Source organism: Netta rufina (assembly GCF_964035555.1).
Source record: "Netta rufina genome assembly, chromosome: 2".
Lineage (NCBI taxonomy): Eukaryota > Metazoa > Chordata > Aves > Anseriformes > Anatidae > Netta > Netta rufina.
This window is the reverse complement of record NC_140124.1, coordinates 9,732,116-9,758,329: the sequence shown is the minus strand read 5'-3', so window position 1 is coordinate 9,758,329 and position 26,214 is coordinate 9,732,116. Positions and strand designations below refer to the sequence as shown.

The 26,214-nt window shown below is 42.9% G+C and overlaps 1 protein-coding gene across 1 annotated transcript in view; it reads left to right on the top strand.

Annotated features, from left to right (window-relative positions):
• Positions 1-26,214, top strand: part of PTPRN2 (protein tyrosine phosphatase receptor type N2) — a gene marked incomplete at both ends in the record, with an annotated part of 643,308 nt that overhangs the window by 537,406 nt on the left and 79,688 nt on the right. The window contains 2 exons of the mRNA XM_084281525.1: positions 5,010-5,222; positions 24,210-24,404. Coding sequence (XP_084137651.1) covers positions 5,010-5,222; positions 24,210-24,404 — 408 coding nt within the window. The remainder of the gene's footprint in view (positions 1-5,009; positions 5,223-24,209; positions 24,405-26,214) is intronic.

Genomic DNA, 26,214 nt, shown 5'->3' with positions numbered 1-26,214 from the left:
AAGGCAGGCGAGGAGAAGCAGGGACCAAGACTGATGGAAGTGCTGCTTTCCTCTCCCTTCTTTTTGCATTCCTATTTTACTGAAGGAATATCCTGCCTGTAGGCTTCCTGAGGACAGATGGGGGTAGCCAGGTTTGTCCTGATGTAAAGTGTTTCTCGGGTTTTCCAGTAACCTATCAAAACTTAGGCAGCACAGTGCATCCCAACCTCTATCCCCAGTAACCTCGTAGCGGGAATTTGCTAGAAGTGAATTTAAGTTTAGATTTATTTCAGCAAGCAGCCAAAACGGGTATATATGAATACATGTTGTATGTACATCCATACACACCCACACACATCCCTTTCTTCATGTTTTCTGTATTAAGGAAATAACACACACATCCTTCTAATACCAGTGGCCGAGACTTGGCAAAGGGTCCTTTTAGAAAAAAAAAATAAAAATGGTGAACTAAAACTTATTTTACTGAAGTTTATTTTCAAGAAAAACGATTTTCTTGTAGAATTCTTTTCTTCTGCCTAGGCACTTTTTTCCCTCCTTGAATGGCAGATTTGCAAGTACAATTTCATCTGCACAGAGGAACAATAGCTTTCAGTTGCACAAAGGATTTCTCCCACCCTGAATCCAAACCACAATGCCTCTTGCTCTGATAATAGCTTCTGAAAAGATTTTGTAATGCACAGAATTAATACATGATTATTTCCGCCTCACTTCTCTCATTTATTAGATTCTATAGTGAGTTCCAAATTAAAAATAGCACCTCTCGAGTTTTTTAACGTTCTAATATTTTGAAACAAATCATATTCTGAAGTTCCTCTTTTTGCCCATGTTTACTAAGAAATCCATTTTTTTTATTATTGCTCAGAAACTAAACTGTCTAATATCAATGTAAAAATCAAGCTATGCAAAAAATCCTAAAAATATACCATCGGGTTATTTCTAAATGAATCGTAGTGATTTTTCCTTTACTAACTGGAAGAAAGGTTGGGCGCAGTAACTGGCAAGATGGGCTTTGACTCAGAAATACCCTTTTAAATTTACAAAGGGGAATAAAACCTCAACTTCAGTTAGAGTTTTGTTTTGGCAAGGACCAGAATCAGGCCCTGTGACCTAGAGGAGATAACGAAGTGTAATTCTGCTGAGGCATCTGGAAGGTGAGCTTCCACATCACTGCACGGGAGCTCTTACAAAGTGTGTTTCCTCCACACTTTCCAACATAGGTGTGAGAACTTATTTACATGAAAGCGTGCATTAAATATTTACTGACATTTGCCTGGAATTTGTTTGAAATGTCGGCTGTTGTGCTGCATCACGGGATGACACCGCGGATCGGGACGCTGCTCTTTGATTAGAGCAGTGATTTGTGGCTCCAGCGGCACGGCTGCTTCTATTTACTGATGCACTTTTTGGTGTGCATCAAGCGCGTTCTGTCAAGGGACCGGGAAAGCCTCCGTGAGATCAGATCCCATGCATTTTTTTTCCCCTCTTGAACAACAGCAACAACAGAACAACCTCAGAGGAGCGGTGTAGCTCAAGCAAGCACTGTTGGGTGGAAGTGGTAGGTGTGATGTTGGGCTGAGGCAGGGCGAAGCTTTGCCTTCGAGCATTTCAGCGTGGACCGGGCTGTTTGAAAAGAAGCAAAGCCTGGCTGAATCTCCAAAGCCTGCGTATTCAGAGTCACTTCCTAAGCCACCCGATTAGGAATTAGCTGTTTTCCCTTCCCTGGGACTCTGTGGTGCTACCCATTTTTCCAAAAAGGCAATCTTTCAGGGGGATGTCAATATATGCTGTTACATAAAGTTGAGAAAACGCATAGCTACATGGAGCTGGGTTTAATATTTAATTACATGTAATTTATGTGGTCTATTTATTTGTTAAGCCTTAGGGGGAAGAAAAAAAAGGTGATTTGTTTTTCTTGTTATGCAACAGCTATTGTTCCCCTTCCACCCCAGGCACACACACCATGGCAGCCTGGACGAGCGCAGGGAGAGGTGTTCTGCCTTAAAAGACATCCGACTGTAAATGTCAAATTCATAAATATTTAAACATTTTTCTTTCAATTTCGAGTCAAGTCTGACAGGACGCCTCTAATTAACCCTGGGCTCCGTTTCAGGCTGGGGCCTTATTGCAGGGAGGAACCCGAGGTTCAGGCGAGGTGGGGAAATCTCTGCTCCTGCCTGGGAGGGGGAGGGAGGGACGGAGGGAGGGAGCTTGCAGCGAGCCGCCTCGGTTCGTTTTTACCCCTTTCAGACTTTGATGCTTGGTCGGACACAAGCCGGGTGAGGGGGCAGCGGGTTTATCGGGCTGACCTGGGAGCAGTGGGGGCCGTTTCTCCTGCCGGGACCCGTCGCGGGGGGGGGGCCGGGCGTCGCTGCAGCCCCACGCCCGGTGCCGGAGCAGGACCCGACGGCGGAGCGGGATCGGGGAGCAGGGCTGCCCCGATCCCCGTGTATGTGTGTGTGTGACCCTAAACACCGACCCTCGGCAGCAGGGAGGGGAGAGGGGGAACCTCCGCGCCCCGACGGCAGCGGGGAGCAGGGCAGGGAGCCCCGCGGCCGAGCCCCCGACGGGGCGGTGATGAGGGGGCTGCTGCCCCAATCCCCCAAACGTGATTTATTTTTTTTTTATATAGTATTATTATTAATTTTTATTTTTGCAAGCCTTTGCCTGCCTCGGCAGCCCGATGCCCGGCACTAGGGACACGGCTACGTGGGCTCCCCGTGGAAAATGCCTCCCGACGTTGTGTGAACGAGGCTAAAGACCCCCCTGCAGCCTTCCCCCATGGGCAGGTTTCGAGCTCTTTCCCCAGCTTCTGGCTCCCAGCGGGGCTCTGGGGCCGTGCGGATCTCCACCAGCGCCTTTGTCCCGGGGCCAGCCTCTTCCCGCAGCCCGGCTCTGCGGGGAAAAAGTGCGTGGCCGAGCTGGCGAGCAGCATCCCGGGTCACTATAACTACGGCAGGAGAAGGCGAAGCACGCTCTTTCTCTCCCCTGTGTTTACCCAGGGCGCTTGACAGCACTTTGCTCCCGTCCTTCGCATTGTTTCCCTCGTGCAGCCCTTTCCACCCCTTGGCGTTTGCGAGGCTCGTTCTCACACGGCGACGGGGGAAGGAGAATCGTGAAAAATCGCCGTGGGGCGAGCAGAGGAAGGGGGGAGCCGCGAGCGGTGTCCCCCAGCCTCTTCCTCACCGTCCCTGCTCCGGGGAGCGGGGATGGAGCGGCCCGGAGGGGGAAGGTGGGGCGCGCCCCCGGGGCTGGGGGCGTAGGGGAGGGTAAAGGGGGGGTCTGAAGGGGTCGTGGGCACCGCGGGGGGCCCGGGCTGGGGGTCAGCATCCCCCCGCCTCGCTGATGGGAGGCCAAACACAGCGCCGAGGCGGATTAACGTCCCGGGGCGCAGCCGTCGATGGGGCGGGGGGGTCTCCGGCACTTTTTTTTTTTTTTTTTGCGGGGGCTGCCTATTGAGATGCAGATCGCGACCCCTGGCCCCGAGGGGACGGCGGCCTTTCACCGAAATGCTAATGGCAAAGCGCGGCGGCCCTTCACCTCCCCGGGCCCCCGGGGCCGAAAGCGGCGGCTGCTGCCGTCGGTGGTGCCCCCCCGCCCCGGCTGTTTGCGAGCCCCCTTTTCCCCCACCCGGGGCCGGGGAGCCGGGGCAGGTGCCGGTCATAGTAGAAAGGGGGGGGGGCACACAAGGAGGTGCCCCGATACCCTGGAGCCCCGCGGGACGGGGACGACAGAGGATGGGGAAAAGCCGGGGGGGGGGCAGCCCCATCCTCCTGGAGGCTGTTGGGATTTGGAGGAGGGGCCGTTACGGGGTGGGGAGGGAGGGCGGGGAGGCGGTGGATCCGGGCTTTGGGGGGGGGGCTGCGCAGAGCCTCGCCTCGCCCCGTCGAGCCCCGCTCCCGCCCCCCGCCGCCCGGGGGCTGCCGAAGGCGGCCGCCCTCCTGCGCTGGGCTCGGGCAGCGAGGAAAAGCCGGGAGGGCTGCGTGAACCCCGCATTGCCATTAACTCAGCCTCAGCCCCGGCTAATCCGCGGCACTGAAGGCAAGGAGGCTAATTAATGACAAGCTTTTACAGTCAAGACCGGCGATAATTGCTTTGGTGGCCTTTATGATTACAAGATAAAAATGGACCGGGCCTGACATAAGAGCCACTGTGTACACTGCAAGACAGGAGGAAATTAAGAGCTGGCTAGCTGAATGCGGAGCAGAAAATTACTAATAGAGGAGAGATAATGAATAGGCCGGCTAGGCATTCATGGGGAAAAATCCATTTTGTTACCACGCGAAATGAGGTGGTGGAAAGGAGTTTGCTAATTGTTCTCATCTTGTAGCAACCAGGACTGAGGCAGGGGCGTGCTTTTCAATTCATTTCCCCGGTAATTGTGAGAGGGGGAACGCGGGCCAAATGAGTCTTGCTGCAATTTGCGCGCCTGGTCTTTTCATTTTCATGTTGCGTTTTTAATTGTTGCTAATATAGCTTATAATGAAGCTAATGAGGGGAAATTATCGTACAACTTTTTAGCGCATGGAGACAAGTGAAATGCACGAGAAGGATCCTCTCCTATTGCTGCAAAAAAAATAATAGTAATCCGGAGGAGTTTGGAACTATCGGGCTTTTTTTTCAATCCTTTCCTTCTACACCAGACAAAAGGAAGGACCGCCACCTACTATTTTTATTGTGTGTGTTTTCGTGTTTTATTTTTCACTGTAGGAAAAAAAAAAAAAAAAATCTGATTTTCCTTCGTTGCCCCCTCTGTGGGGCTGGTGGGGGGGGGACCTGGGGCTGCGGGCTTTGCGCGCATCCAATGCGCCCCCCCTGTCGCTTGTCGCTGCTTAAATACCGCGGGAGGGGACGGGAGGGGACAAGAGGGGGGAAGGACGAGCGATGCTGTCCCTGCCCGTCCCCTCGGCTCCATCCCCGGCGGAAAGTTGGCGCTGCCGGGGGCTTCCCCCGACGGGTCCCCCCTCGCCCTCCTCGCCACTCAGGCGCTGCCTCTCTCTCCTCCCCTGCAGAAGAGCCACGTCCCGCCGCTCCCACAGCGCGGGGAAGAGGCAGAGTCCGCCAAGTTCTTCCTCCTCACCCTCCTCTCCCTCGCTTGCATCGCCGGGGTCCTGGCGGCGTCGGGGGTCGTCTACTGCCTCCGGCACCGCGCCCACCACCGCCTCAAGGAGAAGCTCTCGGCCCTGGGGGCAGACGCCGGCTCCGACGCCACCGCTGCTTATCAGGTAAGCAGCAGCCTTTCTCCTCTTCCTCCTTCTCCTCCTCCTCCCCGGACCCCTCTCTCGGTCGGGCTTGTTTTGTTTTCCACGCTGCCCCCCCCCCCCCCCCCCCTTTCTTCCATGAATATCCTCATAGATTCACCGGACCGGCTTCTTACTGCCGGGGATTAATCTCGGCTATTCTGGTGGTTGCTGTAAATTTGTGGCTAATTAGAAACATTAAAAGGGGGAAAAAAAAAAAAGAAAAAAAATCCCTTGCCACTGGAATTCTCTGAAAAAAATAACATTAATATCCATAATCTGTCACCCCTGCCACTATTAATAACGAAAAATCTTTACCGTTTATGAGGAATGGATTGCACGGTTATCTGAAGATGTCTCTCTTTTTGAGTAATCGACTTCTTCAGGGTCTGATATGAAAAGAGCCTTTGACCCGATCTGTTGCCACCTTCTGCCATTATTCAGATAAAATGAAACCTAATGCTGATAGATGGGGAGGTAAAGCGGGGCTGTTTCCAGGAGAACAATGGTAGCAGCTGTGTCCCCGGTAGTGCGGGAGCGCTGCGCTGAGGTTTGCTGAAATAAATCAGGAACCTCAGGGTTTCTCTTTCACTTTCAAAAGTATGGGGTGGAGAGAGAGGCTGCAGCTTCCTGAAGTTTGCTTTAGGTACTGGTACAGGTCTGGTGTGTGCAGTGGTGAGGTGGTGCATGTGTTGTGGTCCTGTGCCATGCAGCCCTGATCTGCTTTCCCAAAATATTTGGAGCGTGGCTAGAAAAAGAATTTGAGAATGTGTAAACATCGTTGCTGGAGTATCCGTGTCTGCTCTGCACCGATAGGGTCCCGCTAATGGCACTTTTCCGTCAAGTTTTGTTTTACCTTCTTGCCCTGCTCAGCATCAGACCTTATGGCCTTTCGGTATTCCGGGGCTCAGATGGATTCAAATCGGCAGCAGGGAGTCTATACGGGAGGAAACTCCTATTTCCTTGCAAAGTTTGTGTCTCTCTGGACCTCTCCTGGGTCAAAATTGAGCATGTTCAGTGCCTCTCCATAGTTCAGGGAGGTTTTAGTAATGAATGGTAAATACAAATGTTTCCATAACAATTAGCATTCTCAGGAATGGCTTTGCTTTTCAGTTTAAATGGAATGCTTACTGTAAAAAAAAAAATAAAATAAAAATCTTTAAATTACTTTAAATCTTCAAATCTACTTTCATCTACAAATCTCCTTTAAATCTTTCAATTTAATGACTTCCAAAGCAAAAGAGAGGTAGATCAAAGGCGTTTCCAGGGGAAAAATGGAGTGTCCTACAGGACAAAGTGTGAATAAACCAGCAGTTTGTCAGGTTAGTTTTGTTGGCCGAGGAGACCTTGGCTATAAATAATTTTGTTTTTAATAGGGAACATGCTGTTGACTTATTCAAACCACACAAGTAATAGGTAGTCTTTTTTTTTCATTAAACATAAATACAAGAATTCTTAATTTCAAAAAAAAAAGCCCTCCAGGTTCCAAAATCACACTTGAAACTGAATTTGTGATAATTAACAGGACAATCTTCCTAGTGACAGCTCTAATTAATAGTATCTGTAATTAAAATCGTGCCCTTCCAGCAGGAAAATTGTTTGAATTTCTTGGAGTGACCTTTTTTGCCGTTTCTCTGGGGAGAATAGTGGTTAAGTTGATATTGATTTTATAATGAGCTCTGGTTTGTTTAATAAGAATCTGTAATCCAGACACTAAATGAAATGTGTGCTTCATTTCTTCTTCCCGGATTTATATATATTTTAAAATCTCCCTCCTTAGATCTGAGAGAGTAATTTTCTGTTTGAAAACCAAAACAGGCGATGTTTTGAGGATGCTCAGTGTTCCCGTGGCAGGACTGCTTTAATATTCTTTGTTCCTGACCTTTGGGCCCAGTCCTAACCACCTGACTTCTTAAACATTTCCATTGGTTTTTCAGGAGAACTGTGGTCATGAGGAGGAGGAAAAATGTTTTTCCTTAAATACAAAGGTTTCCAAGGGCCTGGCTCTCCTCCCGTGGAAGTAGATGGGAATTTTGCCATTTGTTTCAATGGCAGCAGTGGGAGGCCCCAGTACAGGCAGACAAAATACTTGAGCAGTTTTGATGCTGCTAAGTAGCGTTTTATCAAAATGAATCACCAGGCCTCATTTTGTATATAATAAACTATTCACGTGGATTTGAAGAGAAATTAGGACTGAGCCCTGTTCACACAGTCAACATCACCGTGTGCTGAGCTGTGATTTAAATGTAATGGGTATCTGGTGTGGTGCATGTTTTGGATAACATCAATTAGGTCTCAGAAAAGCATCAATTATCCTTTTCCTCATCTTCTCTGATATTCATAGGGCTATAATGTGACCCGTATTCATATGGGGAAAGAAAAAAGCAGATAGCTTTGAAAATTGCACCTACTTGGTTCTCTTCTGTATCAGTTAAAGGCTTCACAAGTATCTACTCAGTTAACTCGGTATATTTTAAAAATATGAAATATTTCAGCAGCTGCTGCCGCTAGACTTTAAAGCATGATACTCCCAATATGTTGCTGGTTACAGCTTAAGTGACAATTCAGATTTATTTTTTTTAATTTGAAGGGGGGGTGCAGAATTGGTCAGTATAAAAGGGCCTAGTGGCCCAGTGTGATTCAGAGAGAGCACTGAAACATCACATTGGTTCATGTGCTTCTCAAAATGTCAGTGGTTTATATCTTCACTTAAACACGACTGACCTAAATTTTTAAGATTTAGCCGAGACGTTTTTCATCCTAACCCAGTTCAGCCAGGAGAGTTCACTCGGGGTTTTACTCATTTCTTCCTCACCCTGTGAACTTGGAGGAGGTTTTTCCCACAGCTATTTGGCTGGTGGTTTCTTTTTTTTGGTTGGTTGCGTTTTGTTTGTTTCATTTTGTGGTGTGTTTTTTTTTTTTTTCCTTGCAGTTTACACAGTGAAATACCAGATTAAAAAGGGGAAAACAGACAAATCGTATTTCAGGGAAATAGCAGGTTGGCTGCTCAGTCTCCTAAGATGCTGCTGGCGAGATCTGGGAGCCAGCCCAAGCTGCTGCTCTGCACCAGTTCCCTGCCAGCTCCTGCACCAGGGACCCCGCGCCTGCGCCGTGGGGATGTCCAGTGTCACTCCACATCACTGCCCAAGTGCGTCTTGTGCGAGAGCACCTACATACCAGCACAAGGGTTTTTGGTGTAGAGGCAGACTGGGTTTAGGCAGAATGGCCAACACCACTTAGAAGTTGAAGCGGGCAAATAAAACTCCAGGGGTGCCTTCGCTAACCAGGCAGGTGGACCAAGACTGATGGAGGTGGTTGAGTTGAGGTCTGGAGGTTTCTTTGGAGGTTTCCTGAGGCAAGCAGCTGGCTTAGAAAGCGTTAAAATAAGGTCTGCGAGACTAACCCTATTTGAAGAATAACATTAGGAAGGATAGATACACAACTGCAACTTCATTTATCTTTGAATCACTAAGCAAACGGCAAATTATAGCCTGGTTTAATTAGACTGTGGCTAAGGAGCTTTTCAGAATGAATGGCAGCAGTGTATCTCGTAAAACACTACATGTGCATGAAACACAGCTTACACAAAGGCGGACACTTTTTGTGTACCTTTTAAACACGGCTCCTGTCCTTTCAAATCACATGTGTAACGATTAGATAAGTCAGCGTCAGCGTTCGTGGATGACTAAAAAGAGGTTCGAGCCACCCTCTCTGCGCCTGTGCACATGCGCACACCTACGCTTGTGTTGTTAATTGTTGCTTGTGTCGCTTTGATCTTCTCTGAAAAGCAAGTTTAGTATGCTGCAAGTCCCCTCTCTGGTCCAGGAGATTAGGGCAGAAGCGTTTTAGGAATTTTCAGCAGAGCCCCTTTGATTTATTTCACAGCGCCGAGCAGATTTTTCCTCCCGCACTTTGAAGCCTTTCGAACATCACCCAGAGAAAAACAGGCATTCAGACATGGGGGGCAGGCTGTGAGCAGGGCCACTAAGTGCACATCTTACTTGTCACCGCTCCCATTAGCGAGCAATTTATTAACGTAATGAGTGTATATTAGCGGCTGCTGCTATTTAGAGATGCTCCGTTGGATTCAGGGTGATGTATTTGTGAGTCCAGCTGAACCCTGGCTTTTGACCCCTGTGTGGAGAGTGCTGGGTTGTGCAAGATGTTAAATCATCAGCATATTTTATACGTCAAGCTGCAGAACTTTCCTGTGAGCATAATCTTCTGCATCACTGCTAATGCTCTACAAAATGTTGGCCATAATGGAATTTAAAGGCAAAAGTTGAAATGCGTTGAAGCTACCTTCAGAGAGCCTCCCTGTTAATATTTTATGTCAATAATGTGCTTTTTAATTTTCCTTGATCTCAGCCAAAAGAACTTCCTTTAGAAAGCGAGGGGGCAAAGACCAAACAGTTTACAATGAAGTCCTTCTGCAGCTGCCTGAGGTATTCAAGGTTACATGAGCCGTGCACCATCAATGCAGCTGGGTTACATCATCCGCTGTTTTAAAACTTGTTCAAATAACTTGATTTGGCAGGCATATAATTGTAAATTATATGTTAAATTCCATATTATTACATGTATTATGTTATATATAAATTATATACTCCTTTGTCAAATTCATACTTATTAATTACATGATCCTTTTGGATTCAAAGCCACTAAAAACTCTGTGCTTTTAAAGATTTGATCCTGCTGGTATTTTTGGTTAGACAGAGACTTTAAGAAAACAGTATTCACAACAGTTACAATAGGGATTTTGCTACAAATATTTTTAAAGGCTCCATCAGAAAGAATCTGCTTAGCCATCATGCCTATTTGGTGTATTTAAATACAGATAATACATTGCATCTAATATGGCTTCAGGTTTTAGACTCTAGACTGACTTTCATAAGCAAATATGTTATTATCGTATTAGATCTTAACATTAGAGCAATATTATTTATCAAGTCCTTGGAAAATTGAATTTTGTGAACTAAGTGAAATGAAAAAAAAAGGAAAAATGAGCTGCTATTTCTCAAGTTCTCGGTAATATTCAAATTAACATCAGGACCGAGAGCAAAGTAAGCTGGCAAACAGGGAATGATCAGTGCCCTAAAGCAGTGCTTCGCATCTATGTAAGACTGCTTCCTTTTCAAGGACCTTCACTACACTTCAGCAAAAAAGCTATCACTGAGGATTGAAGCATTCACTACATGAGTATTTAGTAAACATGTCAGTAAGGAATACATTTAGTAAGGATTTTGGATAGATGAAAATTTTGCCTTAAGGCTCAATGCTGCGAAGGGCTTGTTTGTGTTGTCTTCAGGGAAAACAAGGGACGTAACGCATTTTTAATCCTTTCCTGTCCTTATTAAAAGAGAAAAAAAGTTATCTCACGTGACTGTGTAAAATGACTAATTGTTTGCTATAAAACATGGGTGGTATATGTTTCAGAAGAGTTGTCCTTGTCCATTTAAGGCTGTTTACTGTGAATGTTAATTAGAATTTGGTCTTAAAATAAATTCCCAGTAACCTGCAAATGCACTGTATGTAATGTTGTTACATAAAGCACTGAACTTTAAGGTGAGATAGTTTTTAGAATCTTCCAAACAGTTTGCACAGAAGTATACGTAGCAATACGAAAGAAAGAGCTGGGAAGTGTTTAAAGGTGGCAAGAAGAGAGTTTACCTTTTGTTAAAATATTTTGTTGGTGTCAGACGGTGGACAGCCAAAGCACAATGAGGCAAAACGAGAGGTGTATGCATGCAGATCCAACCTACTTATTAACTTTTTTATGATTTTAAGCTCCCAGCAGCAGGGAGCTGCAAGGAACCCCTTCCTATGGGTAGAAGATGTTTCTTGTGCTCATTACAAATAGCTGTCTTCCAAGAAGAAGAATATAACTGAAGAATATATTGAGGAATACAACTTTTGTCAGTGACTGCGTGCCAGAGAACGGGGCTTGTCCCAGCCAGGTGCTGCAGCAGGGGCAGTGCAGCAATACTTCTTGGTGAAATGCTCTTTTCCTTAGAGAGGGCAGGTAGAGAGAGAGGGTTTTTTTTGAAAGGCAAATGGGTACACACACAACTGCTGGAAGAGCATGGGTGAGGAGGTGCCATGTGGGTTTAGGTTTGAAGGATGCAATCCATCTTTATCAAGCAGTCAGCTGTTGGTTTGCACAGAGAGAGCATGAAGTAGCAGAGAGCAGGTGATGGTCGGCCTCTTCCCTTGCCACACTTGCTTCATTTTTCCCTGTCTAAAGGAAAAAAAAAGGGGTTGGTGTATTGTGGAGCAAGAGAAGAAAGGCTCCATGCATCTCATGGTATCATTTTGGGGTATTTTGGATGTAGAAAAGTGCAAAGAAAAACGAATAGTCAGAGGGGAAATGAAGTTAGTGACTCATTTTTAATTACTGGGAAATTCAGAGTCCTTACCCAAGCAGGTCTTTCTTAGAAAATGTGCTGGAGGTGCTCTGGCCTGGCAGGCTGCATCTCGCCTGGTAAATTAAACCAGTAAATTGCTCAAACAGTCCTGGCATGGCTTCAGGCCAAGCCGCCCAGCTTTTTCCCAAACAATCTCTTGCACACAGTTAGCATAGGCCAAGAAAAAGACATATATCCATTCTCTGGGCAGTCTTCTGAATAGTTTGGCTGTGCCCAGGCTGTTTAGAGGGTGAATTTTATTACTGCTTTACCAGCCATGAGCCCCAAGCATCCAGCCCCTGCTGCAGAGCCCCTGCGCTGCTCCTGGCCATGCCGCGGGGCTTGGTTTGCACAATGGATCATCTCCCTCCCATAAATCGATTATGTCCCAGGGCCTGGACCTTTGAGAGAAGCCAAAGATAACCACAGCCTTGCCTAATGGGCTGGAGAGTATTTGATCTGCAGTCCCAGGCAGTACATCATTTCAAGTGTCCTGATTTCTTTCTGGAATGACTGTAGTATCTTCAGTGGCATTTTTCCTGATGTTATGCAGAGAATAATCAGGCCTCTCTTTCCAACATATCCCTGCCCCTTTTTTCTGTTTTCAGATTTATTTATTTATTTATTTTGAGCAGCTATGTTACTGTGTTTCATATTTGACACATTTGTCTATTGTGTACTCTCTCAACACTCAGCAGCTAATGCTGTGATCTGGCTTTCTGAGCCCTTCCTATTATTCCCTTCAAGTGCTATGCTGGAAGGAAAAAAAAATGAGGGGGGGATGGGGAGGAAAAAAAAAGTGTTCTTAAAAGTTTTTAACTGGGAAGGTTTTTATTTTGCAGAATAAATCTTGTATTGGGGTCGCATTCCCTGGAAGAAAGCAGAGGTTAATTTTGCCTACATAAGCAACTGTTGCAGGTGATATCTGTCAGGTCTTGTAGCATCTCCCTGCCTGGGAGCAGGAACAGGTTGCAATGTGTTCTCTGAAGCCTGAGGGTGCAAAAAAAGGTGTTCTTCTTACTGCTTCTGTTCATTCTGCACATCGATCTCACACAGGGAAGTGGGGAATCTTTTGTCCTCTCTGCTCCGTGTGTTTGTACTCAGCCTTCATGAAGGATTTGAAGCCGACCATGGCCACCTGAGTTTTTTCCCTGGTAAGCCATGCAGACTTTGCTGCTGGATGGGACAGAGGGGCAGAAGTAGGGGTTGAATCCTCAGCTTCCCTCTTGGCCTGTAGCCTGCTTGTGCAGCTCTTGGAGGGAAGTGAATGTTGCAAAGCCAAATATTCTGGGTGGGCTGTGACATTTTTGTTGGTTTTCTTGTGATGTAAACCATAAGAGAAGGAGTTTGGGTAGAGTAGGCTGGAGCTCTGCTGGGGTTGTGCTGCACGATTGCCCCAGTCTTCCCAAAGAGACCGGGTGAGGTGGTGACCTCATGGGATGTGTGGGAGCAGAGGCACCCATGGGTGGGCTTTGTGCAGAGCTGCCAGGAGCTGGAGGTAGAAGGAGGATGTGGTCCGTGCCGGCTGGACAGGAGGCCTCATCTTGTTCCTATCAGCAGAGGCAAAGCTCAGGGGATAAGGACCTCTTACCCCAGATGTTTTCCATACATTTATACGCACAACAGAGCTCTAAATTCTTTCTAGTTTAAGGGACGGACACAATTCATCTGACTTCTTTGTTCTGTGATATTTGCTATTACAGGTCCTAAACTCTCACAGCAGCAGTGAATGCAACTGCTTGGGTATTTCTGCAGTTATGCGTAATCCAGTTCAGGTTCTCAGCTTGCAACATGTAGAGCTTGTGTTCATCACCTGCATTTTTAGAAAATAACCAAGCCAAGATTAAAGAAGAGAGGCTGTAAAGGAGTGTGTTTAGAAGTGAAATCTTTCAAAGAAATAAAATTAACTTTGGGGGGGAGGGGGAGGATGGGAAGGAACAGCTTTTGAATCAGAGAAAATCAAATTTAGTGTAGGTGGCTTGACCAAAGGGGAAAATGCATTAGGTTTTCTCTAAGCCTTCCTGCCCAGTTTCTAGATTTTCTGCAGGACATATCAGTGATGTTTTATTGATGTTTGCTTGGGATGCCAGCATTTTGAACAAGCAGAAATTTTGATCAGGGAAATAGTTTGTTAAATTTTTAATATTTCAGATGGATAAAATCCTATTCATGTTCTGTGCGGTTTTTATTTTTCTGTGTTCATACCTAGCTAACTTAGTTCCAGGCTTCCTGATGATTCCTGCTTTTTCATTCTACATCAGAGTGCTGCTGCTTTGCAGAACTGTGTGCAGCAACATGTAGATCTCAGAAGTGGCTGCTCTTATCCTGCAAAGCATGGACAAGCTCATCATTACCATGATAAAACTCACTTTCAGTATTGGGTTTGCATGCTTACCTTGGCTGGTTAAGCATTGAATGTCACCTAACTTGGAGATTTATTCATTTCATGGAGGCACGAAGGCTCTTCCTTGGTCAGGCTGTCTGATAACAGCTGAAATACTTGGTTTGAAGTGGGCAGCAGCAGAGCCATAACTACCAACCCTACCTATTTTCTACTAGGCTGGTTTGAACATCCTACTAATCTTCCAAAATGTATCAGGGAGAATATTCACATCAGAGAAATATAGATCTTTTCTACTAACTATGGATAGAAGAGCGAGGGAAAGATGAAAAGGAAAAAATCAGTATGCCACTGCTTTTTTGACAGCATGGGGAGCCAAAACTTGGATTTTGCCTTTTTCCAGCTTCTCAGCTGGACTTCATCCTGGCTCACTGTGAAGGGAAAATGCCTGATTCTGAGTGAAAAGGGGGGATCTGCTGGGGGAGGTTTCATTGCAGTGGAACATAGCAGAAGGTGCCAGTGGCTGGCTCTCCACAAAGAGTAGGAGGAATGATGTGATGAAGCTGAATGAAGTTTTGGGATCAAGAGCAATTTACAAATGTCAGTTCATGTGATATAGTGAAATTATGTCATATAGCATCTCTCCTATACTCTGGGGAAATAATATATGTAGTAAAATGGGAATGGGAGTGTGTAAAGTCCATATACTGTCACCCACTAGAGTGAAATAAAGAGCTGCAATTCCTAATTAACCTCACTGGAAAGCTCTTGTGTATGGAATTAAAATACGTAGAAGGGTTGCCTACCAACCTGTTCCAAATTTGAGCTTGTTTTTGAAGGTCTGGGTCAACCCAGTGGCTCTCTAAGCATTGTTGACTAATAATTTTGTTTGTTTGTTTGAAGACCTTAGAAGTTAATTAAGTGAAAATCAATGATTGAGGCTTCTGTAGGTGCTGGTCACTCCATCTCAGAAGGAACGCTGCAGAAATAGAGGGGGGGGGAGGAAAATGTGACAAGAATGATTAATGGCAGGGAAAACTCATACAAAGAGAGACTGAAAAGACAGGTTATTTCTTATAAAACAGTAACAAAGTGGCACTGTAGAAAAGTAAGATGTGTATAAGATGAGGAGCTGAAGAAAAAGCAAAACTCTTACTCTCAATTCTGCATAACACCTAGGGCAAAGACTAGTGATTTAGTGATGCTAAATGCATAAAACCTCTTGGTGCTATTGCTGCTTTTTCTGAATGGGAGGTCTCCCTGTATCTCTGAACATCAGTACTAAGATCTGAGTACAAAATCCCTCTCACTTTTTCGAGTATCTCCTGTAATGTAATAAAGTGGATGTGTAGAAATATTGACCAACATTTTTAATCCTTGAAGGCTTTTGCTGTGTCTGATAGAAAGAATGTCTGTGCTCAGAGATATGATAGAACTCATACATTTTTATTATTTTTTTTTCAGAATTTAGGAGGGTTTCAATAAAATACCAAGTTTTTAGCTCCTAATAACCTCTTTAACTTACTAACAACACTGTACTTTATATATTCCTTTTTCTCTGCTGTTTCCTTGTTCGCAAAATTTGCATTTGTTATTCCTAGCAGAGCTAAACCGTGATTTCACTTTTATTTTCAGTGGAGAATGGGTGGAAAGCAATGACGTTAGTTTTCATGTCAGGAGAGGGTAATGACTGGCACCTTCAACTGTCATGATAGATGATGTTATGAAAAACAAATGTCGCCGATGGCCATCTTTGATAAATACTTCCTTATCCCAGCATCATGTCTGCTGTGTATAGCCGCCTTCCATGAAAAAAAGGATTTGAGCTTTTTGGAAGCTTTTAGGGCTTCTTTTTGTATTTCTCTGCTTGGTTTTAGGGCCTCTGTTACCAGGAATGCAGTTACACAGACTTTAGGAGAAGCAATAATAACCCTTGGAATGGGGTAAAACAGCATTTTTAGACATCAAGTTGTGGCTGTATGTTTGTTTCTTTCTGAGCTAGAAGTGGATGCTGAGTTCTGCCGGCGAGCTGGGAATTCTCACTTCTACCAGAAATAGTCTCCCATTTTCAGTCCTGCAGGACAATAAAAAAGTGGACTTCACAGCCTTAATGTATATTTTTCTTGAGAAACTACAGCTGGCTGGGGACTGCGTTTTTTGCCTGCTTTGGGCCCCAGGCAGCTATAAACGCTGGGAGTGGAAAAGGAAACATTTGTGGCAGTTCTCTTTTAGAGCAGGGGCATCTGCTGGAGGCTGGTCCAGCTTTCGGGGGTGTGAGCTAAAGTCAAAATACGTGAGAAATTTGCACGTGGTTCTGCATGGCCTTGCAGGTTAATTCAGTCGTTAATACTGTTTATTTGTGAACCATACTGTGCGGTGAATTTACTGTCCGAATTCATATTATGCAGCAGCTGGGGCCACGTCAGCAGGCATCGGAGTTAGTTAAATATGAACAAACTATAGAAAAGGTTATGTGTGTTTTACACATAAAGGGACAGTTGTACTGGTTGTAGGGCCAGTTTTGCAGATTGCTATGGATACAGGACTGAACCAGTGGGGATGCTCCTATCTGGACACTACATTCAAGTTTCTTAGCAGAGCTGAGGGCTGAACTCTTTATTTCTCAACGTCCTAGTTACTCCTTAACATATCTTTCCTCTCCTTGCTTCCCACTTATCATTTACTTTTTACATACCTTATGCATCCACACTTGCAAGGTGGGAAATGCAATTCAGGCACCAGGTTTGGTTGAAACCACCAAAAAATATATTCCTTTTTTTTTTTTTTTTCCTTTTTATCTTCTGTCTGTGAAGTCCTTTACACTGCCCTCATGTTAAGCCAGGCATCTGTTTGATGAAACTCTTCCCTCTTTCAGAAACCAAAGGTGGAACTGTCTTGTTCTCACAGGCCCACTTAGAGTGGTCTCTTGTAATGTTGTGTAGGATGAAAATCCCCAGCATAGTCACCCAAACATGGTCGTGAAATTGCCCTGATCCCCTGGCAAGTAGTATTGTCTGCAAAGAAGCTTACGCTTTCCTGGTGTGGTAAGCAGAGAAAACAATATTTTAGGGCAATATCGTCTGACCTATGCTGCCATATCCTCCTTACTGAGTAACCAGCTGGCTGTTTAGATGTCCACCCCATTGATGAGAGTCACTGAAAGAATTTAAATAAGAATATTTTCCTCAAACTGTATGACTTAATCAGTGTCTCTGGTTGTGTGCAAATCAGAGATGTTCATGTGTGCTGGACCTCATAGAGTAAGACCATGATGGAATATGGCTGTTTGTTTGATTCGGTGGGATAAGGCAGTGCAAATGATTGAATTTAAAAAGAGGAAATAAATATACAGAAATGAAGGAAGAGTCATTTTCCATCTGAGGGATAGCTATGTTTTCTTTGCCTTTCCCCTCCCACATGGCCTTTACTTTCTTTTTCTTTTCTCTTTTTTTCTGATGAAAGGAGAATGATAATTGCATGAGTTCCCACCAGGAAACACTTAGAATGCTAACAAAAATTAAAAAAAGAATACAACTTTTTAATTTCAGAAGTCATAATCAAAATTGGGGTTTTGTTAGGAAAATGGGTGCTTGACTGCACTTCTCTCAAAGAGAAACACCAGCCCTGCGTTTTAGGCCTCTTAAAATCAAAACAAAGCAAAAGTCCTACTCTGGGGCTCAAGATGTATGGTTAGTGGTGTGGTACGAGAGTATGGGTAGTAAATTGAGCACTGCAGACCAAATCTATACTGACAATTAAATATATACATTCTGTGGTCTAATTATTTTTTTCCCCACCCTCTGGGATCCATCACATACATGTCTGCATAAATACAAAATGAACAGAGTGTGGCTATGGAATGCTACGTTTGATGCTGTGGCAGAGGTGTGGTCTCTCAAAATATGGCTTACAAACATTTTTCCACTATGTCCCTCTGTTCCTTTCTTGAAGGCAAGCTGATCTCAGTAGTTGCCTTTTCTGGCACTGATAGAAAATGCATGTAAATATTCCACACATATAAATAGCTCTTTTACGGCTGGACAAAAAGCATGTTAAAATGAAACTAAAGCTTGAAAGTATGTTTCAATAACTCAAAAATAAATGGTAATAAAGCTGTAATTATCCCCAAAGCTACAAACACAGTAAATAAGTTAAAGTTAAATTTATAACACCTGCAAGCATATTAAGTATGCAAAAGCAAAACAAAGGCAGCCAAATGACTTTAGCTTCACCCTGTAGTAACACTAAGCAAATTTGGTTAGAGAATAATGATGTTTGTAGTCCTAGATTCATTTGTTTAAAAAAAATGAGCTTACTTTGTTTTTTCATTTTTTAAATCTCACTGCATTATAACTACATCTATCGCAAAATGGTTAACTCCATGCTGTCAGTACAGACTTCACTTCATCCAGTGAATGATACATCCTTAATGTAAAGGAAATGAAAGATTAATATTCACTTATATGTATTAAAACCGAGAAGAATAGAATTCTTAAAGATCTTTTTTTTCCACACCTCGCTTACAAGAGGTTATGTATATTCTTAGTTTTCATTATTTTGTTAAAAAGTGTAGCCTAGGATCTTTTAGAATTAATATTTAGCATTTTTAATTTAAAACTTCTGCAAAACAATTTTGTTTCACATGTATATTAAATACAGGGTTTCTGTACATTTATTACTTGTTTCTGCTAGAACATAAGGCAGGTCAAGTTGAAAGGGCTTTGTGTACGCTCATCTACCAGTTTTAATAAACAACATTTTTCTTGGTTTAATTTCTCTGCATTTTCTTAATAATTGTACTATGGAAGTGTTTATTCTTTCTTACATTTTTTAAATTCTGAAAATAATTGTGCCACTCTTGTTTCTGGACTAGGTCAGGTGATACCCATTTGAATTTGTCAAGCAAAAGATTTTGAAAAGACTGGAAATGTCAGGCCTATTTCTTTAACTTTATTTTTGGAATTACGTAAGTCTGGGACTCGGTTTAAAAAAAAAAAAAGACTCATGAATATATAGTAATGAAATTGTGTGTATATATATTTATTTATTTATTTATACATGTATATATAAACTAGAATGTTGGAATTTCCCTCAGATCCCAGGTTCCTGTTGAACAAATCTGAGGTGATTGTGACTGGGGAAGGACAACTGTATTTTAGATAGGAAGCTACTTTTATTTACTTTGGACTGAAATTTTTCATTTTATAGTACGCCTGGTGCCAGCTGGATGCGAACAATGTACATGCCACAGTTGGTGGCTGAACTAGGGCTGCCTGAAGATTATTGCATGAAATGGGTATTTTAATGAACAGCAGTATCCTAACTCCAGGCAGCTTGGAGGTGAAGTGGCTCATCTTTACAAGGAATGAACATAACACCGAGGTGCATGTTGGCTGTCCCTTAACTGGGATGCCCAGTGTAGGTCCTTTGCCTGTGACTATCTGCCTTGAGGTGGCTGCTTTTTGCCTTAAATTCCACTTTTACAAATAGTAGCAACAGATGGTGGACATCATGCTTTTGCCTGGGTGAGATAATGATTGTGTCGTGCAGTTGTGTAGGGTTTTGTTGGTGTGGGAGACATTTTTGCTCTGTGCACCATCAGCAGAGCCACTCCTGGGAGGCTTTGTCCCCAGCCAGCAGGAGTGAGTCCTTCACCAGTCTGTGCTGGCCCGACAGCAGCCCACTCTCACGTGTGGGGACTCCTTTCCTGAGGCCCTGTGGTGTCTTCTCTGGCAGGGTTCAAAACTCTGCTTCTGTAGAAACTGAATACAGGGGGAAAAGATTCAATACTGTCCATCCTCCAGGCTGGTTTTAGTGTCACACTCTCCTATCCTCTTACTCCCTACCAGGGTTTATACAGTGTTTCCTCTCCAAAAACAAATATTTTGGTAAACCACATGGTAAGGTGTCTGTGGCGTTCATTTCCGAAGAGGCACAATGCCTCCTTGGTCGAGAGGAGAGTTTCTTATTCTCTTCAGGTTCAGTGACCCCATCTAACAAAGCAGCATGGTAAGACTGGCTCTCTGTCCATGAGTTGTTGTCCATTAGGCACAACAACTCTATTGATGCCCTTCATTCAATTTGGATAAACTACATTTATGCTGTGATGTGGTTCATTCACAAGTGGACTGTATGGATCTGAAAATCCATTTCTTGTACCTTAGGAAATAATTGCTGCTTTGTGCTTCTCTGTATCTCTGTGAGGACAACCAAGTATTAGAAACACTTTAAAACCTTGTTGGAAGAGGTCCAGGGTTTTTCTGAGAATACTCTTTATGGTTTGTTTAAGGTTATCAATTATGTTTCAAATAAAAAGCTCTCTACAGATGATCATTGTGCTGTACTTTGAACTCATTTAACTGGACATTATTTACAGAATATTTATCTTGGTTATGGCAGTTTTTGTCACACAGCGATATTACTTTTCCATTATATATTGCATGTGACCGCCACATAAGTTTGATAATAAATGTTGGGAAATAAAAAACAGAGTTAGTGCCTCAGTATGATAGCAATTCCCATGTGATGGGAAATAATGTCATAAACTTCAAATTACCTTTTAAATAAATGTTTACGTCCAACCCATCCATTAGATCATAGCCTGAAGGGTCAGGAGGATCATTTCTTCATATTTCACTGTATGCATTATGATTGCTTTTTTAGGTGTAAATGATGTTTTTAAATGAAGAATGGCACCCGAACTATATACAAACAAAGGCTAGACATTACAGAGTTGCTATATGGCAGAAATAGCCTCAGCCACTCTGCTAAATATAGAAGTGCAGCAGTAAACTGAATTCATTCTTAGAAAATATTTTTAATGGTGCAAGTGCTGAGACGATACAGAAATACGTCTGTTTGTGTCATTCATGCAGTATGCAGCTTTGACGTTTTAGTCAAGTCTGAACTCTGATTGTGGTTTGGTAGATGGCTGTTTTGCTAAACGCTTATGAGAGTCAAGATTTTGGAGAAAGGGAAGAGCATACCTGAGCATGCAGAGAGGTGTATAAATTGTTATCTATAACAATAGGTATGGGGGATAGTAATGGGGGTTTTAACCACTTGGGGCTTTGCGTGCCTGTGAAATGGTCCCACCTCAGTGCTCAGGGATAGTGCTTCTTGAGAGCACCAGAAGAGAAACACCCCACATGTTGAAACCCCACTAGTCCCAAAGCCAGGAGAGGGCCAGAGCAGCCCGACACAAGGATGAAACAAACCCAAACCCCACATTTAGATACATACCTGCCCTGAGTTGGACATACCTAGTCCATGTGTCCTGAATGAATCCATTTGGACCCTCAAAACAAAACATGTTGAAGCTTTTGTAGATGGTGGTGTAGATGGAGCTACATGAAAAACCCCAAGAGGGGGCAAGATGGTCAGGCTTAGTAGAGGGGTGGCTTTGATAAAGCTGTAGTTGTCCCTAGCATGTGGGTATAGGTTCCTCAGCCTGGGCTGGCTGGGACTGGGGGAAGGAAGAGTTGCCAAGGGCCATTAGACTAATCTAGAGATTAATTAAACAAAAAAATCTGTTTACAGGCAGGGAAAAAACCATTGTCTTGGTGATTTAAAACACCAATCAAGAAACTCAGTGGTGTTTTTGCTGCAACTCTGATTTGACCTTCCTGTTTACATTAAACATTTTTCTGGCGGTGTACAGTGACGTGCTTGCTTTGTTTAAGGTATTTGACAGTTACAACAGTTCTGGGAATAATTGTTCTGGTTGTATATATGTCAGGAAACAAATACGTTAATAAAGTTACGTTTTTCTTTAAACTTAAAATTTGTCATGCTTCTCAACCTTACCATCCTTCATGAGGACCATTAATGTTAAACTCTGGCTTGAAAACAAATTTTCTCAGTAGCATATTAAATAATTTGTCCAAAGCATTTTTAGTTGGAGGTTAATCTGATCTAGAACCAGTTGGTTATAATATTACTTCTTTTACTGCTTACATTTCCTAATATTAATTTCTTCAAGTTCACTTGTTTCTGATTCTTTTTTGTTAGCAGAGGTCTGTAATCCTTTCCACAGCAACCACTTGTAAAAGCAGAGGATTATGACTTGGGGCAGGATATGAGCAGCAGGGACAGATCAACTTAAAAACAAAGATCCTGTCTGAGTATAAATGCTATTGTTAGTAGAGAGTTGGGGTGAGTCAAGTGGCAGGATGTCTATTAGAATAAGACAAATTCATATTTACGCCACATGGCATGCTAGCCAGAAGACACATCCTTACAGCAGTTGTGTGATAGAGTACATATTTTTATACCTTTTACTTTTTGTAGTTTTGTCTAGTCCAGTAAACTATTCCCTCTGAGAATGGCTGGTATCTAAACATCTGAATAGCTTTTTGGTTTTCTACAGATTTATTTTTCTGTCTAAAAAGTTTCCGTACTGTTATGCTTTTCCCCAAATCTGCTAAAAGTAGGGATTTGAAATTACACTACCGCAAGGTCATTCCAAGGTTAGCAATAGCCATTTTGTTCTATTGCTGTCTTTTCTGATGACGTGTGTGATCCTTCATAAAAAAGGAGAATTTTTTTTTTCCTTGGCCCTATATTAAAAAATAAATTAAAAAAAAAATCATTGTATTAATCATATTTTATGCTGATAGTTTAACTGACCTATTTAACACTGATATTCAAGGTTTGTTGTTGCTGTTTGTGTTTTCTAATACTTGGCCTTAAATAGATAAAGTCAGTACATAACTAAGAAACTAAGGTACCAAGTGACAGAAAGCATTCAAGTGGAAGTGAGGAAAAAAGCCTACATTTTGTAAATACAGAAAACTTCTACATAAGCACCTCTAATGGCAAATCAAACAGATGTTCTGGTAAAAGGCAGACAAATGGAAAATGTTTGGATGGGTCTTTAATCATTGCCACATTGAGGCAAGAGGAGTCTCAATGCTTGCTACTGAATGAATTAGGATCCCTCTTCAGTGTCCTAAAGTTTTCAAGGTCAAAAAAAAAATACTCCTAAAGTTACGTTTCTAACTCCCATATGAAAAAAAGATTTTATAGCAGTTGATATATGGAGTTTTTTAGATCATCCTACTGATGGCACTTGGGCTGTAACTGTATTATCAGTGAATACGAAAACAAAGGCTCCAGCATTTCAACAGTATGAATTCTTCAGACTGTATTATTTTGTTAGCCTGAGGCAAGAGGCTGCGCTCTTAGGACTCGTCTGTGCAGAATGAGTAATCCGAGACAAATGTGCAGCCACACCGCGTGTGCAATATGTCCAGATCCCATGAACTAGCCGCTCTTGCTGTGCAACACAGGCAGCCAAGTGTCTCTCATGGACAATAGACATATGTTAAAAATGATAATTTTATTATAGTCTCTGAGATTTTACCACACATAAGTGATTCTAAGAGCATTATAACAATTGCAGCATAACTGTGGGTCTGTTTATCCCATTAGTCAGAATTTTGTACTGTAGGGAGTTGCTTTTGCCAGTAGGATTTTGTGTTACCTAACCGTAATTCTGTATTTTTAAGTGAATTCTGTGCACGGGCACAAGTGAAAATATATATTCACGGTGCAATCCATTTTGGTGTTTTTACATGGCTTGCATTAGAGTGTGTGATAGCTTGAATTTTCTTTCTTTGCCAAAGCTGCTTAAACAATACAATGACAGATTTCTGTTTTTATTCTTCATTAATGTCATTCTTCATCCTCTCTGCCCCACATCAGGGAGGAAGCGTTGTGAGTTTGCTATTTTAATGAAGAGAAATGATGCATCTATCAACTGGAATTTATAGAGTAGGGCACATCAATTCAGTTGCCTTGAGCTTGCTGAGTTTGCATATTCCGGGCCAAGCAGTGCTCTCGATTACTCCTGTGCAACCCCATTAACTTCAGTAGGTTGCACAGTTCAAAAGTGGCTGCACTGATCGCAGGGCGGTGGTAGGGGAAAAAGGGAGATCTGTTGGGAATGTCAAGCTCCAGAATATTATTTTTTGTTATCATGAAAGGCAATGGGCACACAGTTGTAATTAAATTTTTGAAAGGTTAGGAGAGCCAGCATGTAGTAATTTCATTGAGAATTTAATCTTTGTAGATGTACAGAACAGAACAGACAGCCTCCCAAAAATCACTGCGGTGAGGGGGAAAACACTTCCAGCCCTGGAAACATATTGTAAATCATATGTCTTCAGTAGAGTGTATCCTGTAATTACTCTTAACCGTAGGTTGTTTCTTCCTTTCTCTCTCTAGGAGCTATGCCGTCAGCGCATGGCAGTGAAGACATCTGATCGCCCAGAGCCGCTGCACGCCTCTCGAATCAATAGTGTTTCTTCACAATTTAGCGATGGGCCCATTCCCAGCCCCTCGGCCCGCAGCAGCACCTCGTCCTGGTGCGAGGAGCCTGTCCAGTCCAACATGGACATCTCCACCGGCCACATGATCTTGGTAAGGTGTTTTTTCTTCACGGCACATACAATATTGTCAGAATGTGAGATGCCTGCTCAGCTTATGGCAAGAGTTAACTTTTAAGGGAACGGAAGCTGTCTGTTCACACATCAAAAGTGTTCCTGAGCTTCACTGGTAAGCTTAGCCTTGTATAATTAAAACTAAGAGGATTTTTATTTCCATTTCTTTCTCATTATATTGTTTATTTTTCTCTCTGGGGAATATTCTTTTATCTCAGACATACAAATTATTTTTGTGCTTGCTTTAAAAAAGATAAGTCACGCTTTGTCCTTTTGTGCTATTAATTTATGGTTAACTCAGCTTGGACAACTGAAGAAAACTGCTGAATTTCCGATCAGCTTCTTTTTCTTGTGTGTCGTTATTGTGTGGAGGTATCTAAGCTGAGAATGCAACAGAATATTAGCAATACGGAACGTTTTTTTTTCATTACCGTTTGAATGGAGAGGGACCTGAATTTTGAGACTAGCCTGATTTTAGTTATCCTTATCAGGATTTCTTCTAAGCTGTATCTCTTTTATGTTTGAAATGATACAAATACCTTCTATTAATGGAGTCTCCGTTGGAAAACTTGGGTTACTTCCAAACATGACTTGCAATTGGTATCAGTGTAGAAGATTGACACATGAAGATCTGACTGTATGTTAGCAGCCCAGGACAGAGTCTAGTGGTTGGGACTTGCTGTTTGCTTCTGTCTCTCTGTCACTCTTAGCATCCTGCTGGGAGAGCTGGGGAGCAGTCCCCTGGGTTTTGTGCCTTATTTTCCTCCTCCTTTAATTATTTGCTGTCTTTGTAGACTACATTGAAATTGGCTGAGAAGAAGCTAGGTGATGGTGAAGATAATAAGTCAGGTGTTATTTTGCTTTCTATATTTGATTTCTGCAACTTAGTAGTACTGACCTCATGTAAGCACCCTTTCCAGTTGGTAGCATTGCCATGCTTTTGGAAACTTCCCTATTGTATTTATGCAATTCTGAAGATTTACAAGGGGTATTTCTGAGAATGAAGGTTCTCTCCATGATTCCATACATTTGGGTCATAGTTTTTCAACTTCTTTCTCTTTTTCGGGATTTATTTTTGGAAGTACAGTTTTCTCAGATACTCTTTGATTTCTTTTAAGCCACCTCACCTAATGGAAGATGGAATGAAGTCAGGTAAAACCCAAAGAGCTAATTTGACTCCAGCTACATTACTGACCTTCTTCAGCCTTGGTCAGGTCAGCTATAAAACTGAGCAAAAGCAGGACAGGTTTGAAAACCAGACTCCATACCAGTGTGTCACCCTGAGTAAATACTTCTTCCCTTGCCCAGTCTTTTCCCCCCAAAGAGTTAATTAAATCTTGTATTAAACACTGATACACAAGCGTGTTTTGGAAGGGGAGCTGCCAAGGCAGAAAATTATATGTCACAGTTTCTACTGTCCCACTTCTGCCTAACTAGTACAAAATAAACTTGGGTTTCATTTCATAGTTAACTGAAATGCCTGAGAAAAAAAAAGTACCCTAGTAATCTACTAGAAGTAGATTATTAGAGAAGTACTCTAGTAATCTAAAAGTACTCTAATTGTCCAACCTGAAAATAAATACAAATTCCTGTGGTAAGGTTCTGAGGCAGTATATTTCTATGGAAATAAAAAAAAAAAATCCTATATAGATGGAAATATGCACTTGATATTTCCAAACAAATCCTACTACTTTAAATTGAGGAAATTTATTTTTGATTATATTATTATGAAAATCTTTTTAAAAATCACAATATCAAATTTAAAGGAGAGAAAATTGCATATGGGTACC